Source organism: Brassica napus, chromosome C4 (genome assembly GCF_020379485.1).
Source record: "Brassica napus cultivar Da-Ae chromosome C4, Da-Ae, whole genome shotgun sequence".
Taxonomy (NCBI): Eukaryota; Viridiplantae; Streptophyta; class Magnoliopsida; order Brassicales; family Brassicaceae; genus Brassica; species Brassica napus.
The window spans coordinates 50,616,015-50,635,651 of NC_063447.1; the positions used below are offsets into that span (position 1 = coordinate 50,616,015).

The following is a 19,637-nucleotide window of genomic DNA, read 5'->3' on the forward strand; positions in this document are numbered from 1 at the left end:
TGTGAGATTATCTGATATTTGTTGTAGATCAGGTTTATGAGTTCCCAGTTGTGCGATTGTTTCTCATGATGTTGTACACTATTCTTGTCAATATTTTTCCTCTTCTTCCTTAGATTTGGCTAATGTTAGGAACTACATCTCCTTGGGCTGGATCAGAGTTTAGTTGTCTTCCTCGTAGTTGGTTTGCCGTTTATAGTCCCTGCTAGTCTTGGTTTTCAAGATCTGGTTTTTGGTGATCTGACTTTTATGTTCTCTTCATAGCTCGAGGATGGTTCCACAGTTTGCTGATTTTGTGTAGTCTCTTTTTCTTTCTTTGTTCTCTCATCTCGTTGCACTTTTCATCGCTGGTTGTGTCTCTGGTGGCTCTCCATTTCACATATATGCCACTCAAGGTTTGGATAGTGTTTTCCTTCGTGTATGTTTTGTGGGCTTGGAAGATTATTTTTTGTCTCAAACTTGAGCTCTGATTTCTCTGTGGTTGGCTTCCATTCTCCCTCCCTTATGTTGCTTTTCTTCTTCTCCTGCTTCCTTTGGTATAGGTGTGTGGAGTTAGTCTTTTCGTGCTTTGGTCTCTTCTATTCAGAGCTTTGTGGTTCTTCGTTGGCATGAGTTCCTTGTATGTGGTTGTTTTGTTTGTGAGGTGATTCATATATTTTAGCTGGTGGTTGTGCATTATGCATGTGTTTTCCTGCTTCGTGGTGACTTTGGTCCGGTGATTATTCTTTCTCAATCCTTTTTTCGGTGTTTTGGATTGGTGATTGATCGCGTTCATTTGTGTTTCGGACTTTTATTGAGTAAGTGTTACTATAGTATTCTATATTTTCTTTGTGATTGTGGAGATTTAAGTTTAGATTATGTGTCTTACTCTAGTTTTTTTAGTTTAGTTATTTTCTGATTTTTAATAGTAAAATAAATTATAATTTGTAAATAAAATAATAGAAAATTAATAAAAAATAATAAAATAGTAAAAAATTATGTTATTTTTAGTTGTGAATAAATAAAATATTTAAAATCTATTTTTATTTTTGTATTTTTTTCTTTATTCATCTCTAATTTTATTGACTAATAAAATATATTATAAAACTTCACATAATAATGGTTAGTATGAGAAAAATAATAGTGCACAATTTGAAAGTACTAATCTAAATTGCAATAGTGTAAAAGAAGAATGACCTAAAATATAAAAACAAAAATACATGAGTGCACATGTCATCAAACCCCCTTGCCACTTGTCATAAGAAAGAAAAAACTAACTTTATATATATAGATTATACTAATGTGACAACTTATAGGTTGGTATTATCCCATTGAGACAATGATGATTATAAGATGCATTTCTCCTCAAAGAAATATGTGATCAGCTGAGAGGAAAACAGCTTAAGGTTTCGTAGTATAGAATTGTTTGGTTTCCCCAGTCGATCCCATGACAAGGCCTTATCATGTGGTTTGCAATTAAATATAGATTGGCGGAGCCTGAACTCGTCAATGGGGGATAGTAGAAGTGTAGAACATTGTATCCTATGTGGAGAGCAAGATGAAACTCGTATAACACCTGTTCTTCTCATGCCCTTTCTCATACACAGTTTGGACAACGCTCTGCTAAATTTCTCGGGAGCATGATCACACTGGACTGGGATCACAAGATTCGATCTCCCCTAAGAAATCGACTAAGAAATAAAAATAAGAAGAAATCGACTACGTAAACCGTATCTCATCAAGGTGACTTTCCAGGCCACAATTTAATGGATTATGAAAGAAAGTAATGGTCGTAGACTCGTAGGCATCATATGGCCCTCTCCATTGCTCACCAAGTTGATCTGTAATGCGGCTTCTCAAATATGCAGTAACTAGAGCTTTATCTAGCCCTGGGTCAATATTGTCCTCGAGTCTCCTCCAAGAAGTTTTTTGCTCAAAATTGGTATTTTTATCTTCCTACTCAGTCCTATCTTGCTCATGCAGTAGATAATCATAAATCATTGTATATAACAATTTTTTTCCTTTGTCGATTAATATAATCATACCTTTTGGTTGCAAAAAAGAAAATATAATCATACCCTTCAAAAAAATGTTTAAATAAAATTTGAAACCCGTTCGTCAAGATTACTAATAGAAATATAAATACGACAATGGTAAAAAATAAATTTATTTTACTGGATTTTTTTTGAACTAAATATTTTATCACACCTGACAAAAAAAAAATGTAATCAATTACTACAAATTAATTATAATTTTCCAGCTAGAAAAATACAAACTTAATAATTAACATAATTGTTAATTTGTTTTAGTGTCCATTAGTAGTTCGTATTTTGACACTTGCGATCAATTCCAATTAAATAAAATATTTTTTAAAACTTAGTTCCAATAGGTTTTTTTTTTTGGTAAAAGAATTCCAATAGGGTATTTTTTTGGTAACAATTGTGAATTTCTCAAAAACTATATGATTGTGATCCTTAGATCATGAGAAATGGTAGACACAATTGTGAATTTCTCAAAATATTAAAATATTAACTTTTAGTCGTTCCTATTTTGATACTTGCGGAAAATTCCAATTAAATCAAATATATATTTTTAAACTTAATTCCAATAAGGTATTTTTTTGGTAAAAAAATTCAATAGGGTATTTACGTCTGAAAACTATATGATTGTGATCCTTAGATCATGAGAAATGGTAGATACAATTGTGAATTTCTCAAAATATTAAAATATTAACTTTCAGTTATAGCTACGGTTGCCTTGACATTCCCCCCTCAGTTACATGAATCCACGCTCAGATTTCCACTTCATCGATAAACCTAGAGATGTGAATTTTAATCAATACCCGCGGGCCTTGGCCTGTTTGATCCGCCACGAAATAGGTGCGGGACGAACAAATAGAAAATTTTGAATTGCGGGTGCGGATACGGTTGAGATTATTTTAAGCAGAACATATGGATCAGCCGAATTTGAGTCACGGGTACGCGTTAACCCGTAAATTAAAAAAAAATGTTTTTAAAGAAACAAACTTTTTCGAAAAATATATAAAATATCATAAATTTTTATATATCTATATTATTATATGAGAAGTGATTTTGCTTATTTGTCATCTTTTCCAAGATTTTATGAAATTATTGTAGTCTATTTTATCCATATACACTATTTTTTGCAAAGTGAATTTTTGCATTCGATTTCTCAAGATAAAAATTAGAGCAGTTAAAGTTGTTGACAATCTTAATGAATAATTAGCTTAATCATTAGTTAATCATAAAATAATTAAAATAAAATAAAAATTAACAAAAAAAAAACAGAAACATATTTTAAGAAAAAATATAATTAGTGTATATCTCAATGCTCTCATTGCTGTAATAATGTCATACATATTTTAATGGTTTATTTTACGAACTTATATTATCAGGATAAACATGTTGTTACAGTTTTTATTTTCAATATGTTCTTACAAAACTCATTTTAATTCCTTCTTTTTATTAGGTTCAAAAAGAAAGATGTGTAATTAAATATTAATGAAAAATAAAATTTTGTATATAATTCATTATAGAATAAAAAATTAATATTAATAATATTAGATTTATAGGTTATATAATTGATTATAAATTAGTATAATAAAATTTTCTAAAATAAAACATATTTTGATAACTAAGATAATTATTATATATATTGTGTTGTTATATGAAAATAATACTTTAAAATTAATTGTTTTTAGTCTAATTAATATTATCTAGGAGTTTGGCGGGTTTTGGCGAAGTGGGTACATGTATAAAAATAATTCTTTGCGGGTTATATATACTCTTATACGGGTCAAGATTTCGAATAAAAAGAAAATGATTCGACCTGTAGCGGAGCGGGCTGACCCACGAACCCAGCACTAGATCTGATTTGCTTCTCTGTCTAGGCGGCAGAGTTCTCTCTCTGCTAGATCTGATTTTTCTCTGTTATGTTTTGTTTCATCGGAGTGTGGTGGCTCGTATGTTTCTTACAGATTTTATTCTCGGTTCTTATGAAAGGGATTAGACCTTGCTATATGTTTCATGTTCTCTGCCGCATTATGAAGCCATGAGTTTTGGTTGTGGAGAGGTCTCTCAACAGTTTTGAGAGGAGATATGCATTGTTTCTAGTCGTGAGAATCAGCTATTTATCAAGAAATGGTCTTACTTGGTTGGCTCTGTTACGCAAGAGAGGTTGAAAAGTAATTCCATTGGTTTTTGTTTTGTCTGGCTCTCCTTCATAATTTCACGATTTTCCTTTGCATTTACTATTATCCACATGTGTATGGGGTTAATTTACGGTGCCTACTGGTACCTTTTCTCTTATATTTTGTTTCTGGTCTGTTTCATTATTGTAAGCACACTTATGAATGAAACACATGCATTAAAAAAACCAAAAAAAGGGGGGGGGGGGGGGGGGGGGGGGGGGAGGAATATCAAGGCTACCTAACTTTACTTTCTTTTAAAAAGAATTGAATAATCATATGGTGACAAGTGTGGTGAGAGATCACTGAGAGATAAGAGTTACTCAAAAGAAACCCTTTTTGCTCTCTTTCATACTTTTTGATCAAATTTAAATGTTTTAGTGGTGAGAAACTATGCGAGACACCACCACTAATGGTGGCATTATCTTCCTTCTATACTGCTTTGAGGACTTTAATCTCGTCACTTACGTCTATTCAAAGCATTATTTTTTCTTGATTCTTCTGTTTGTGGTTGACATTGAAGTGAACTTGAGCTTAGTCAAGTTGCAAGTTCAAGCTTGAATAATGCATTTTGACTTCGGACATAAAACAAATGACAACCAAAACCAATCCATACAGAACATGTTGAATTTTCAACGAGGAGTAACATCGGTGATTGTTGCTTCATCTACGGAACAAGGAATAGACTTACTACTCGACTGACCTGGCTCCAATCCATGGGCTGAAGGGTTTGATCTTGGTCCGTTCCCAAAAAAAAATCCAGGTGTCCTAGGCACAGGCAGAGTGACTGAGCTGTTTGTGAGCATTTGGTATATAGTCGACAATGTTGGACGATCTACAGGATTTTCTTGAACACATAACATCCCAATATGAATATATCTAATGACTTCATCGCGTTTACAATCTTCTTTGATACCATTATCTACAAGCTCAATCAATGATTCGTTCTCCCAAAGTCTCCAGACCTGTTGAAGTTCATAACTATGATCGCCGTTTAAAAGAATCCAACAAAATTTGGAACATTATTAGTTTATGATTTCTCACGTATGTGACTAAGTTGTTAACCAAACCATCCATTTGGTAAAAGCTGCTGTTCTTTCTGCCACTAATGATCTCAAGGATCAAGACTCCAAAGCTATAAACATCTGATTTCGTCGAGAATTGGCCATGCGTCACATATTCAGGTGGCATGTAACCGCTGCAAAAACACAGGTTAAATTGGCAGAAGAATGGCACATTAAAATAACTTTGTCAACTTCATTTAAGGATATTCTTACAAGGTCCCAACTACTCTTGCTGTATTGGCTACAGTTTGGTCCACTCCAAAGATCCTTGCCATTCCGAAATCAGCGATTTTCGGATTCATGTGAGCATCTAAGAGAATGTTACTTGCTTTGAGGTCGCGGTGTATAATTTTTAGCCGTGAATCTTGATGAAGATATAGAACTCCTCGAGTGATTCCCACAACGATGTTGCGTCTCACTGTCCAGTTCAACTGAACTCTCTTACTAGGGTCTGTATATTCAAATATAATCACATATACCTATCTATAAGAAGAATAAATAACAGACAAGGGTATGCCAAAACTGAAGTTAACTTACCAAAGAGGAAATAATCGAGGCTTTGGTTAGGAACAAACTCATAGACGAGTAATTTCTCTTCTCCGTGTAGCGAAAACCCAAGAAGTCTAACAAGATTTCTGTGCTGAAGCTTTGCAACAACAACAACCTCGTTCTTGAACTCTACTTCGCCTTGTCCTGATGTTTTTGAGAGTCTCTTTACTGCAACTTCAGTTCCATTCATAAGCATACCCTTAAAATTAATTACATATTAGGTATCATCATTTCATTGTTTCTCCACAAAAGAAGAAAGTAGGTGGACATATAAGGTAAATACCTTGTAAACCTCACCAAATCCACCTTCACCAAGCTTGTTATGCTCTGAAAAGTTGTTTGTCGCAGCTTCAATTGTTTTTAAATCGAATTGAACAGATTCCGCTTCATGCAAGACCATCAAACAAGTTCCTTAAGCCGTGGAATTCTTAAAGTTGAAATACCAAAAGCAATCAAGACTTCTATAAACAAACAAAAAAAAAACTCACTTGGAAGTTCAATGTCTTGCTTTCGCTTTCTTCTCTTGATAATAGCTATGCCTACGACACTTACTATTATGGCAACGAAAACAACAATGACTGTTGCAGCGATCTTTCCTCCAGAGAACCCTTTATCTGCACCACCAGTTCACCATAAACATAGCTAACACAAAACCAACAAAAAAAGAAACAAGAATTGCCTGAAATTAATATTTCCAACGAAGACTTGCCTTTTGTTTTGGTTTTACTGGTCAGGTCGGCTTCAGAATGCGGCGATGAAGGCGGCAGCGAAGGCGCCAATGATGGCCGAAACTGAAGATTAATATTATCAAAAACACCAGAGAATGGAAACAATTCCCACCGGAAAAAGCAACTTGGCCGCATTATAATACTGCCTTTCCTCCCATGGAGCTCTTTCTTATAGTAATCAACGCTTGTCTGTAGGCAACGTTTACAATCATTTGAAGATATATCTTGAGTGCATTGCATCAAGACCGTAATATTCCCGTAAATCGGCACGGGAGATACATCCTTTGCATAGTATTTACTACTAGACAATGGCAACGGAGAAGAAGAATTAGACGAACTGTTTCTCACCGACGAAGAAGCTGATGTGATCATACGAGTCATTAACCCGTCCCACACACTATCAAACCCCTTCTGGTCTTCATTTTTTATGTAGAAATTATTATAAAATCTACTAAAAGGCTTCAAGGATAGGACCCCGAAGGACTTGCTAGAGTAGCGAACAAGGCAAAGGATCTCTTCACCGAGCCATGAGAAAGCGTCTGACTGGTTCGAACAGGCCCCTACTAAACTGTCGAATGCGTCGTTGATACAGGAGGAGCAAGAGTCTGGTCCAGCACCTGGAGAGCACATTCCCATGTCGTAGACTATGTTGGGGCCTAACCCTATCGAACCGTTGACCCAGCCGTTATGGCTCGTGATGTTCGAAGCTAGAGTAGAGTTGATGAGACGGCGGTTCTTGTCATATGGACTACCGGGTTTGAAATTCCCAGCAGTATCATCACAAGTTTGTGCAGAAACGTAAATGGCACTGCAGCTTATGATATAGAAGCAGAGGATTAGTACAGTGCCTTCCTTTCCCATTTTTTCTTTATATAATTCAGATCGTGTGTGTGTGTGTGTTGATCTTATCAATTTATACAGAACTTTGAATTCTACCAGTAAATACGCACTGTATAAATAAGTAGGCTACTTTGGTCTTTGGATTTCAGTGGGAGACTGACTTTGCTACTTTGGATTTCAGTGGAAGTGGAAGACTTTCTTAGATGATAAGTAGGCTACATCGAATTTCAGTGGAAGACTTAGACACACTAAGTCAACATCATTATTTCATTGTTTGTTTCCAACGTGGAACACTATTTTACCATATCATTCTTAGAGCATTCCCATTGCTCACATATCTCAACTTCTCACCCATTTTTCCTTTTCATTAATAAATATTGTCGATACTTTACGGAGAATTCATGGGTGTTTGTTTTATGATAGATATATCTAAAGAAGAATGTATATATATATATTCTCGTCATATCAATGAGAGTCTAAAAATGCTGGTAAAACTGATATGCATGAACAAAGTCACCAGTTTTTGTTGGCAGCAACTTTCAAAGGTTATCCTAGATATATGAAGATTCTTCATTGAAGAATAAATATGTAGATGAAATGAGCATATGTAAACATTTTGGATTTTTCAATCTTTTCATCACATTTACATACAACCTAAAATGACCTGAATTGATAACAAAATATCTAAAGAAGCGTATGATGACAGACCATACATTATTTGTAGGATGTTTGAGATGAAAGTCTACTCTTTGATAAATAATTTAATGAAAAATAAACTCTTAGGAAAGATTGCATCATGTTAATGTTATTTTAGACATGATTTTCGTGTTTTGGTATTTTTTATATTATTATCTAACCAATGGTTTTCATGTTAAATTTCAGTAATTTGCCATTGAGTAATTTCGTAATTAGTAATCTAATAATAGTAAAATTAATTTTAGTTAAAAAAATTATAAAACAAAATAAAATTATATTATATTATATTATATTCTATAAATATTATAATTATAGTGAATATTATATTAAAATAGAAGTAATAATGAATAAAAATGAAAATTAAATTAAATTGGTAAATTATTAAAAAAATATTTAAATAAATAAATAAAATATCATTCATTGTTTAAAAATATTAAAATATCATTTACTGTTTAAAAGGATTAAAATTCGTAAATTATGTAATATTTTTAAACAAAAAATAAAATTGGTAAGATATGTAAAATTTGTATATCTATAACTATATATTATCTATTTATTTATTTTGAAAATCACAACAATACATTATATAAAAATGATTATAGACAAAACTTAATATGAAAATTATATATTGTAAAATGAAAGGCTACCCGCACGGATGTGCGGATCAAGTGGTTTTTATGTTAAATTTCAGTAATGTACCATTGAATTCTAAAAACGTGGTCTACTACATTCTCAAATTCTACTTTTCGTGCAAATTGATTCAAAATTTTCCACTACAGATAACATAGTCAAGATCATATCTGCAAAAATTCCTGATGAAAATGAAAAGCCATAGCTTTATAATATCATTAAAGACATGATGATTCATGGACTATATGGAGCTGCTACCATGAACTTATCTTATATGGAAAATGGAAAACATTCAGTGTTATTTTCAGAATATTATGTAGAGGAAACTACAGTTAATAAAAAAAAAAAGTGTATGTTTATAGAAGACGAGAACAAATAAATTGTTGTGTTGAGAATAACGGTATGAAATGCATAACATATGAGTTAACAAGAAGCTATCTTTTTTTTTTTTTTTTGCTCAACGTCAACTTTTCATTTACCAATAGGGGGATTAAATGATTTTTAACCACGAAGGATTTTCAACCACATTTACATACAAATTGATTAAGTATCATAAGAAGATCAATAAGAAGATCATTTTTTTTACCCGAAAAGAACCGACCCGAATAGACCCGACCCAATAAGAACCGATTTGTACCCGACTTAAAAACATGTATATCTAAAACTATGATGTTTTTGTGTTCTATTATATATATATATATTATTTTATGATTTTGTTGAAATATCTTTTGTTAACAACATTTGTTATTATTTTTTAACATTTTTAAAGTAATATAAAGTTTTAAAATGTAAAATTTAGAGTTTTAAAATGTTTTATTTTAATTATTAATAGTTTCATTTAAGTTGTTTTGTAAAATTTTAGATACATATGACAAATATTCAACTAAAGTTTATGGAATTGGGTATATCATGTCTTTTTCAGATCCTAAATACTCGAATCCGACCCGGATCCGAAAAATTACTGGTATTTTATGGGTATTTTAATTATAGACCCGAACCGACCCGGAACCGAGAAGAACCGACCCGGACCCGAGAAGAACCGACCCGAACCCGAACCGAAAATTTCTAAGTACCTATTGGATCTAAATATTTAGGACCCGAAAAGACCCGGACCCGAAAGGAACCGGCCCGAATCCGACCCGAAGACCCGAACGCCCAGGCCTAACATCAACTTTTCATTTAGCAATCGGAGGATTACATGATTTTTAACCAGGAAGGATTTTCAACCGCATTTACATACAAAGTGATTAAGTATCATAAGAAGATCACTAGATTGGACTACCAATTCCTATACTTTGATGTTATTAAACCCAGTGAGAACAAGCTCTGTCACAGACAAGGAGCCGTCTCTTCCACCCCTAACATTCTACCACAACCGTGAGAAACATAAGCCCGGAGATTAGCTATTCCTAATCAAGATTAACCTAATAAAAACAAGTGCCAGTCACCAAGAGATAGGAGTTCAGTACTCGGACCAGCACATCAACACCGAAGCGATGCATTCTTGACCGGAATAGTTTCACCAGCGACCATGCCTCACTACTTCGCCAGCAAACGGAAACAATCCCTACTGGAAGAAAAGAAAAATCGGGCCTTAGCGGAAGCATCGAAACCGGAACAGTCTTCAAGCTTCCAATGGTGTGGGCTCCGCTGTGGACAAGGTGGAGGAACCGTCGCCGACACTGGGAAGCTGATCCTCACCGCGAACCAGCTACAAAGCTCGCTTCATCAGTTGACCACTCCGACGAAACAAGGCTCCGCGACACGCTGTTTGATAAGACGTCAAAGTCTTCCCAGAAAACACTATTGATCGGAAGCAGTAAACAAATTTATTTTATTAAGTTTTTGCTTGGACATGAATTAAAAGTACATACACTTACACGAACACAGTAGACTCAAGATTAGGTTTGGATAGAAATATCCAAGAAATTGAGCTGAAAAGATTTTAAAACAACATATGTTTGGCTGAAGCGATGAAAGCATCGACAATGCGGAGCCATGCTCGACGCCAAGGACAATCAAAGCACATGAGTACAACGATACATACCAATGTGGTCACATACACTGAGGCAGTACCATAATAGAATACAACTCTATCCATGTCAGCTTCATTTTCTTCCTCTCCTCCTCCACTATCCTCTTCCTCTGACCTCTCGTTAGCCTGATCACAACTTATATTGGTAGGTAGTCCACAAAGAAGAGGATTGCCTATGTAGCTGTTGCTGTCAAAGCTATTAAACTGCCTTCCTTGGGGAACGATTCCTGATAAATTGTTGTAAGACACATCAAACACAGCAAGAGAGAAAAGGCTGGTTAGCTGTTGAGGAATGCTGCCATGTAACTTGTTGTAGGACAGATCAAGGCTCTCAATATCCTTCAGATTGGAGAAGCTGGATGGTATGGAACTCGACAAGAAATTGTGAGATAGATTCAGGGACCGCAGTTTCCAGAGACCTCCAAGCTCTGTTGGGATAAAACCACTTAATTCATTGTTTGACAGATCCATCCCATACATATAATCAAGTACTCCTCTTCTGAACTGAGATGTATTAGTACCATAATCAATTAACCAAGGCTCGTCAGGACTGTACGAATCACTATACCAAGATTCTCCAGGACAATAAGAATCGTACCTTTGCTTAGTTGCAAATTTTATTTCAAATTCCTGAAAGGCAGCGAAGTATACTTGGAACTCCTCTATCTGTAATATTCAGAATTAAAACTCAGTGTTTGAGAAGATGGCCCGTAGGTAATCATATCCTCTTTTCCACCTCGTAGCACTACTGATGTATTATAGAGGCATGAAGGTATGGAGCCACTGAGCTTGTTATCTGAAAGATCTAAAAGCCTGATATTGCTTAATTCACACAGCTGCCTTGGAATGGATCCTGTTAAGTTGTTCCCTCTCAATAAAAGAAAATTGATCTCTGAATTGACAAACTCGGGGATACTTCCAGAGAGTTTATTGTTCCGAAGATCAAGTATCTGGACACCTTCCAACAATGTGTCTGGAACTGACCCTGTGAAGTTGTTGTTGTTGAGGAAGAATATTCTACCTTGTACCTGTGACGACGGTAAGGCTCCCGAAAATAGGTTTCCAGAAAGGTCCAGAAACTCAATGAGCAACAAGGAAGGTGGTATGCTACCTTCTAAGAAATTGTTTGATAACAATAAGAACTCCAAATAAGAAAACTTAGATATCCAACTTGGAATAGCACCAGTGAAACAGTTGTGGGACATGTCAAGCATTGACAAGTCAGTAGAGCTAAGCAAACCAACTCCGATCTTCCCTGTAAATAAGTTGTTATCTATTCTCAACACGTCTAATGAAAAGAATTGTGTTCCTCTTGGAAGAAAATGGCCGCTAAATTTGTTGTGAGAGAGCTTCAGGTACTTCAGTTGAAAACAACCCTTGAGAAAGCTTCTTGGTAGCTTCCCAGATAAGTTATTATAGGATAGGTCGAGGAATGTAATGCTCTTCATCTCGCCCATAGACGATAGAAAATTCCCTTGGAACCAGTTACTTGAGGCATTTAGATGTACCAGATTCGGAAGTGCATGAGAAATATTATGAGGGAACATCCCACCAATATTATTGGAAGAAAAATCAAAAACCTGCAAATTATGCACTACTACTGTAGGCATCTGAAAAATTGTGAATGAATTTTTCTGCAACAGTAAGGCTTCAAGTTCTGTATTATTCAGCAACAGTCACGTAGGAGGGTTTCCGGATAATCTGTTGCTGGATAGATCAAGCAGACGCAAGTTCTTTTGGTAGACGAGAAATGAAGGGATTTTCTCCAAGCTGCAAGATCGTAGTACAGCAACTCTCAGTTGAAACTTTGGCTCCGAGTTACCCTCTGACTCTACTTGTACCTTATCAGATGTTGATGAAACTTTGAAAACCTTGAGGTTTGTGAGGTTGGTGAGTGGATTGAGCGAGAATAGGCTTGAAAAGTTGTTGTTTAACAATGATAGATACTCGAGGGATTCTAAGCTAATGAAACTAGACGGTAGATTTCCGCTAAACTGGTTGGATGATAGGTCGAGAACTCGTAGCTTTTTCAAGCTACCTAGACAAAGTGGAAGTTGGCCTACAAAATGATTTTCGCTGAGATCGAGCTCCCGCAGATTCTTCATTTCACAAACAGCTTCAAAAAAATATTGATTTGAAACCAAAAAGATAATGAGAACAATTTTGTCTAGAGAATTCATGAGACAATAAAAATATAATGCTGTTCACATAAATAAAATAGAGGTGAAGCAAACACACCTGTTATAGGTCCGCTGAAATTATTCCGAGCAAGATTCAGCAGTTCCAGTTTCGGCAAATTCGTTAGTTCTGAAATAAAGTAAGTTCATATAATGCACGTTAGTAAAATTCTGTTATATAAAGTTATCTTCTGCCGACCCAAAAAAACTGGTTACAATTATGTTACCTGAAATGAAGCCGTGAAGTCTATTTAGATTCAGAAGTTCAAAGTTTTTCAAGTTTTTTAGTTCTGAGATAAGGTAAAGGCCAAAAGATTGAACATCACAATATTATCATCGTACACTGTTTTTTTCAAAGAGAAAAAAGCAAGCTTACCTTGCAATTCCATTGAGCCAGAAAATTTATTTAAACTTAGATCCAGAGCTTTCAGCTTTGTCAGGTGACTAAATCCTGCCATAATACGAAGAGATACAAAAGCAAGACTCTTCTAATTAATATGTAAGAAAATGATATTTGAAATGGCATAAACGAACTCAACAATTAGGACCATCTCACAAGTTACCCCGGAGAAGGGTCATGGCAAATGGAAAACACACCTTTAATAGGAAAAGGGCCATCTCTGAAGTTACCCCGTAGAAACAAAGTTGTAAGTGATGTTGCGGCATTTAGAAAAGGAAAGATACTGTTACTGAGATCCATTCCATGAGACATCCAGAATCTCCAGGTTCCTTAATCTCCTTAAACTTTTGTAACCTGCAAAGAAATATCTCATTAATAGACTATACAAAAATAAGATATAACTCATCTAACATTCTAAATTATTTGAAGTAACGTTTCCAGATACAGGTAAACTAAACAATGTAAAAGCCTGGAATACCTTCAACATCATCAAAGAAGCCACTATATGACTGGACGTATCTTTCCCCGGATAAGTTCAGACTTTGAACCTCATCAAAGGGATTCAGAAAGGAAAGATTAAGGAGAGAATTAGGCTCTCTAAAGCACACAGAACCAACAGAAAGACCAATGAAACGCCCGCTCGTACGATTGCACTTAATGCCATTCCACCAGCAGCAATCGCTCTTTGTGTCATTAGTCCAAGTTTCATAATTAGAGAGAACAGGTATTGCCTCCCCGTATTCGAGGTCCGGTTCTTCAGGCCGTGCTTTGAGGACCGATCCCACCAGGGATTCCGAACTCTTTGAGATCAGGTAATCCTTGAGCTCCAACAAAGCCTTCCTTTCTTTCAGAATGCAGCTTTTGTATCCGTGTATCTGCCACAGCAATAACATCACCCATATTAAGCAGTGGCCAAAGAAAAACTTCCCTTCCATTGCAAATCAGATAAAAACCAAATAGAGAAAAATAAAATCCAGAGCAAATTGGGAGTCACGAAGAAGTATTTATTGATAAAAACATTGAAAAGGTGATGTGACAAGCGTTAAGTAAGTAATCACTATCGTTTACTTTGAATTATATGACAAGGCACAAGTCAAAGTCTTTGTGGCAAACACCCATAATCGTATAATTTATGAAAAACTAAAAATAACTCTATCCCATCATTTTGACTTGATGAACACCACCGACAGCGACGGCATTATAGAGGCTACCATCGTTGTGGCTCTTCATCGATGGTTTGAAACAGAGCTTGGCTGAAACATAGCTGTTGCCCAAGAAAATTGATGAAGCCGCCGAAGCTATAACATACAAGAGTGATTTACATTTATAGTCACTTTTATGACTTTTTATTACTATAAAATACAACGATCCATGTTCATTTTTTATGCTTTTCTATTTGTTTAATTACGTTTCTCATCATGATTAGAGGATTATTATGACAACAATTATGATTATAAAATCATATACACAAGAGAATAATAGAACTCCTTATACAAGAGAGAAAAAAATTCACTGCATTGCCAAACTAAAATTTTATAACATACACAAATCTTTAGGATTTTATTATACAACTCTGATTTTTTTACCTTTTTGGATTATTATACTATTCTCCTAATTACTGTATTCTTTTTGCATCATGATTTTTAGACCATTGTATCATGTTTATAATAAATTTTACATTTACGTAAGACAATAAATTTTAACATTAGTGATTAGAAAATCATGCATTTCTGCACAAGAAAATAATACAAGAAGATGAAGAAGAAATCAGTGCATTGCCGAACTATGAATTTTCATATATCTACAAAAAATAAATAAAAACAAACTGACTAATTACAAGCTTGCTGTTACAAGAAAAATATATCATTTCTTACTTTTAGTTTATTTCATCCCTGTGAGCTAACCTGTAAACTATTATAATTCCGATCCTTTCACCCAGTTGTGGATTATTAGATTACTATCAAATTAGTTTTTTTTTTTTGCATCATGATTGGTGGATCATACACTTTTATGAAATATATCTAAGATACTGACTTTTAACAATTAATGATTAGAAAATCATGTATTTATATACAAGACAATAATACAATGAAAACGTTGTATTGCCAAACTAAGATTTTATAACATACAGAAATCTTTAGAATTTTATTATCTATCTTCAACATTAATAACAAACTGAATAATTACAAGCTTGCTGTTACAAAAATAAGAAAATAAATTGCCAACTATGCAACTCGATTTTCACAATAATGTCACTTACTCAAAACATGTATATAAACACACAATTTATCTACCAAATTGTCTAACAAAGAAAAACAACTAAAACTCTGACATAAAGAAAACTATGATGATGTCGAAGAAGAAAGAAACCATGGGACGACAGAGAATTCCAATGGTTAGGATTAAGAAAGAGACCCACCGGCAAGTCACATTCTCAAAACGTAGAGCCGGTCTATTCAAGAAAGCTAGCGAGCTTTGCACATTGTGCGGCGCAGAGGTTGGGATCATCGTGTATTCTCCAGCCAAAAAGCCTTTCTCTTTCGGCCATCCCAGCGTCGAATCCGTATTGGACCGTTATTTGTCCCGCAACAATTTGTCCATAACGCAGACGGAGAAACCGCAGGGAAACGCTGCAGCGAGCAGCAGCGTGCTGAACGTGGAGCTGACGCAGATCGTGAGCCAGTTAGAGGAAGAGAAGAAGAAGGGTCAAGCGATGGCAGAAATGAGAAGAGCTAATGCGGTGAGGTGGTCGATGACGAATTGGTGGGAAAGGCCAGTGGAGGAGATGAATATGATTCAGTTACGGGAAATGAAATCTGCGTTAGAGGAGTTGTGGAAGATTGTTGTGTCAGAGACAAGTACGGCTCGCCAGCTCGGTTTAAGGATGTGATAGAGGATGTGTTAGGTTTCTTGGATAATAATAAAGTTACGGCTCCCTCTCCTTCTTACTGTAAGAGATAAGAAGATATACGATGAAGATCTCACATTAACTTCTCAATATTATAGCTCCTCTGTTATAGGAATGTTGTTAATATCTTCCCTAGAGTCTGTGATGTATATATTGACTCTCTTGTACATTGTTAACGATGAGCTTAATACAATCTTTACTTGGTATCAGAGCGATATCGATTACCCTAAAAAAAAAAAAAAAAAAAAAAAAAAAAAATTTCTCAGCCACCATCTCTTCTTCTTCTACTTCCTCCCTTCAACCTCGATCTATCCCACCATACTCACGATGGCAACACCCGCTGAGATACTCGATACAACAAAAACCCTCTTCAACATCAACATGGTTAATGTTAACAAGCTCACCTCCACAAACTACATGACCTGGAGCATTCAGATTCACGCGTTGCTTGACGGCTACGATCTCGCAGGCTACATCGATGGCACAAACCCGGCTCCTGCTCAAACGATCAACGTCAACGATGAATCAGAAGTCAACCCTGACTATACCAAATGGCGTCGTCAGGACCGTCTCATTTACAGTGGCTTGCTTGGCACTCTATCTCCCTCCATCCAGTCTCTTGTCACCAACACAAAAACGTCTCAAGAGATGTGGAAGTCCTTAAGCGCGACATACGCCACCCCAAGCAGAGGCCACATACAACAACTTCGTCTGCAACTCAAACAATACACCAAGGGAGACAAAAACATTGATGACTACATGAGAGGCCTAACATCTCGATTTGATCAGCTTGCACTCCTCGGGAAACCTTTGGATCTAGAAGACAAAGTCGAGTACATCATTGATGGTCTTCCCGAAGACTATAAGTCTGTTGCAGAACAAATAGAAGGTCGAGATATCTCACCTTCAATCATCGAGATTCATGAGAAACTCATCAACCGAGAAGCAAAACTCCTTGCAGTCTCCACTCCAGTCTCCAACGCAATTCCCATGACGGCGAACATGGCTACTTCTCGACCTAAACAACAGAACTATCAGAACCGAGGCAACAACTTCAACTGGCACAACAACTCTAAGTCGTCTCCCCACAACACACAGAAACAAGAACACAAGACGACCAAGGGCTATCAAGGGCGCTGTCAGATCTGCAGTGTCTTCGGACATAGTGCCAGGAGATGTCCTCAGATGTTCCAGCAGACCACCAATGTCAGCTCATCACCGTTCCGCCCCTGGCAACCGAGAGCTAATGTTGCTATGGCAGGCCAATATCCACCTCAGGCGTGGCTTATGGACTCTGGTGCAACCCATCACCTCACCAGCGACCTCCACAACATGTCTATCCAACAACCTTATACTGGCGATGACTCGGTTATGATTGGTGATGGCTCTGGCCTTCCCATCACTCACACTGGTTCTATCTCTATGCCTTCACCTACACGCAACTTACTCTTAAATAATGTTCTATGTGTCCCGAACATTCAAAAGAACCTTATCTCCGTATATCGCTTGTGTAATGCTAATAAGGTTTCTGTGGAATTTTTTCCTGCATGCTTTCAGGTGAAGGATCTCAGTTCGGGGGTCCCGTTAATCCAAGGCAAGACCAAGGATGAGCTGTATGAGTGGCCAGCCCAACCTACTACCCTTCAAGCCTTCTTTACTTCCTCAAAACCAAAAACTACTTTGTCCGATTGGCATTTCCGCCTAGGACATCCTGCTGCTTCAATTCTCAAAAATGTTGTTTCAAATTTTTCTTTACCTTGCACCCTATCTGTATCCCAAAACACTTTGTGCCCAGATTGCTCTATCAATAAATCTCATAAATTACCTTTTCACCAAAACACTATCATCTCTTCTCGCCCTCTCCAATATATCTACACTGATTTGTGGAGCTCACCAATAGTCTCTGTTGACAACTACAAGTACTACTTGGTGCTAGTTGATCACTTCAGCCGCTACACATGGCTTTATCCTCTCAAATTAAAATCACAAGTCAAAGAGACATTTCGCGTCTTCAAAGCACTTGTAGAGAATCAATTCTCGACAAAAATAGGGACTCTATACTCTGATAATGGAGGTGAGTTCCTGGCGCTTCGACAACTCCTAGCAGAAGCTGGCATATCCCATCTCACATCACCTCCGCACACGCCAGAACACAACGGAATTTCCGAACGGAAACACAGACATGTAGTAGAGACAGGACTAACTCTACTTACTCATGCCTCCATGCCGAAAAAATACTGGACATATGCCTTCTCAACCGCCACTTATCTCATCAATCGCCTCCCTACACCAGTACTGGACATGGACACACCGCTACACAAGCTGTTCGGAACCCAACCAAACTATACCAAGACAAGGGTTTACGGCTGCCTCTGCTTCCCCTGGCTCAGACCCTACACCAACAACAAACTAGAAGACAGATCAACCCCATGCGTATTCATTGGCTACTCTTCAAGCCAAAGCGCCTACTTATGTCTTCAAGTCAACACCGGTCGCATCTACGTCTCGCGCCATGTTAAGTTTGATGAGACAACCTTCCCGTTCACCAAACTCCCCACACCAGCCCACACTCCTCAACCACCCGAAAACCCACAAAGCCATCAATCACCACCTTTCACAACAGTTCCCTTACCTGAACCACCACTCGTACAGCAAACGGGAACCTCGAACTCCGTCCCTCACTTGTCAGATCAGGTAAACTCTACAACTCCTTCTATTGGTGTTACTAATAGTGATCATGTGAGTGCAGTAATACCTACAGGCTCTGCCTCACACCATGGAGAGAGTGCCTCTACCCCCACTGAACCGCAATCTCGCGATCAACACACGACCTCTTCACCCTCGCATCCTGCTCAAGAATCAAATCAACAGAGGTCCTCATCAACGTCAACCTCCTCGTCCTCATCTCAACCGCCACCAACACCACCTCCTCCAGCTGCTGAAAATCGTCACTCTATGGTAACAAGACGAAAGAATCAGATTGCCAAACCAAATCCAAAGTATAACTACTCTGCGGTGTTAAGCTCTTCACGCCTTGCTGAACCAAATACGGTTGCTCAAGCACTCAAAGACAAGGTATGGAGAGGATCCATGTCTACTGAGATTGATGCATTTGCTCGAAATGGAACCTATAGCCTGGTGCCCCGACAACCTCATCAAAACGTTGTAGGCTGCCGATGGCTCTACAAAAATAAATATAATGCTGACGGCTCTCATCGGAACAGCAAGTCTCGCTTGGTCGCTAAGGGCTACAACCAGGAGTTTGGACGAGACTACATTGAAACCTTTAGCCCAGTAGTGAAGTCTACCACCTTGCGTCTTGTGCTTGACATTGCTGTGAGCAACTCGTGGCCTATTAAACAGTTAGATGTCAACAATGCGTTCTTACAAGGCACACTCACTGAAGAAGTCTATATGGATCAACCAC

The 19,637-nt window shown here is 36.9% G+C and overlaps 2 protein-coding genes and 1 pseudogene across 3 annotated transcripts; 1 reads left to right on the plus strand and 2 right to left on the minus strand.

Moving 5' to 3' along the window:
* Window positions 1-4,654: 4,654 nt before the first annotated feature.
* Window positions 4,655-7,474, minus strand: LOC111215059 (cysteine-rich receptor-like protein kinase 17). 2 transcript variants are annotated; one of them, XM_048756418.1, is made up of 7 exons: window positions 6,506-7,474; window positions 6,285-6,410; window positions 6,080-6,180; window positions 5,785-5,995; window positions 5,461-5,665; window positions 5,228-5,381; window positions 4,655-5,148 (listed from the first exon to the last, which is right to left on the minus strand). In XM_048756418.1, exons 1-7 carry the CDS (start codon window positions 7,383-7,385, stop codon window positions 4,816-4,818), a joined length of 2,010 nt encoding a protein of 669 aa, XP_048612375.1. In that variant the 5' UTR covers window positions 7,386-7,474; the 3' UTR covers window positions 4,655-4,815. The 2 variants fall into 2 exon arrangements, with proteins under 2 accessions (XP_048612375.1, XP_048612374.1); XM_048756417.1 differs by having other exon boundaries at window positions 5,461-5,698; window positions 6,506-7,462.
* A 3,036-nt stretch (window positions 7,475-10,510) lies between these two features.
* Window positions 10,511-14,853, minus strand: LOC111205079 (annotated as a pseudogene).
* Window positions 14,854-15,111: 258 nt separating this feature from the next.
* LOC106393897 (agamous-like MADS-box protein AGL61) lies at window positions 15,112-16,241 on the plus strand. Its single transcript, XM_048756419.1, has one exon. It carries the CDS (start codon window positions 15,647-15,649, stop codon window positions 16,190-16,192), a length of 546 nt encoding a protein of 181 aa, XP_048612376.1. The 5' UTR covers window positions 15,112-15,646; the 3' UTR covers window positions 16,193-16,241.
* The last annotated feature ends 3,396 nt before the right edge of the window (window positions 16,242-19,637 follow it).

What these genes read in the sequence shown, in the direction of transcription:
- LOC111215059 (XM_048756417.1), bottom strand. Translation starts at nt 7,385, where the DNA reads ATGGGAAAGGAAGGCACTGTACTAATCCTCTGCTTCTATATCATAAGC. An exon ending in GCAAGACATTGAACTTCCAA is followed by an intron (nt 6,181 to 6,284) that starts GTGAGTTTTTTT and finishes TCTTGCATGAAG; the next exon opens with CGGAATCTGTTCAATTCGAT. An exon ending in GATTTGGTGAGGTTTACAAG is followed by an intron (nt 5,996 to 6,079) that starts GTATTTACCTTA and finishes ATTAATTTTAAG; the next exon opens with GGTATGCTTATGAATGGAAC.
- LOC106393897 (XM_048756419.1), top strand. Translation starts at nt 15,647, where the DNA reads ATGATGATGTCGAAGAAGAAAGAAACCATGGGACGACAGAGAATTCCA.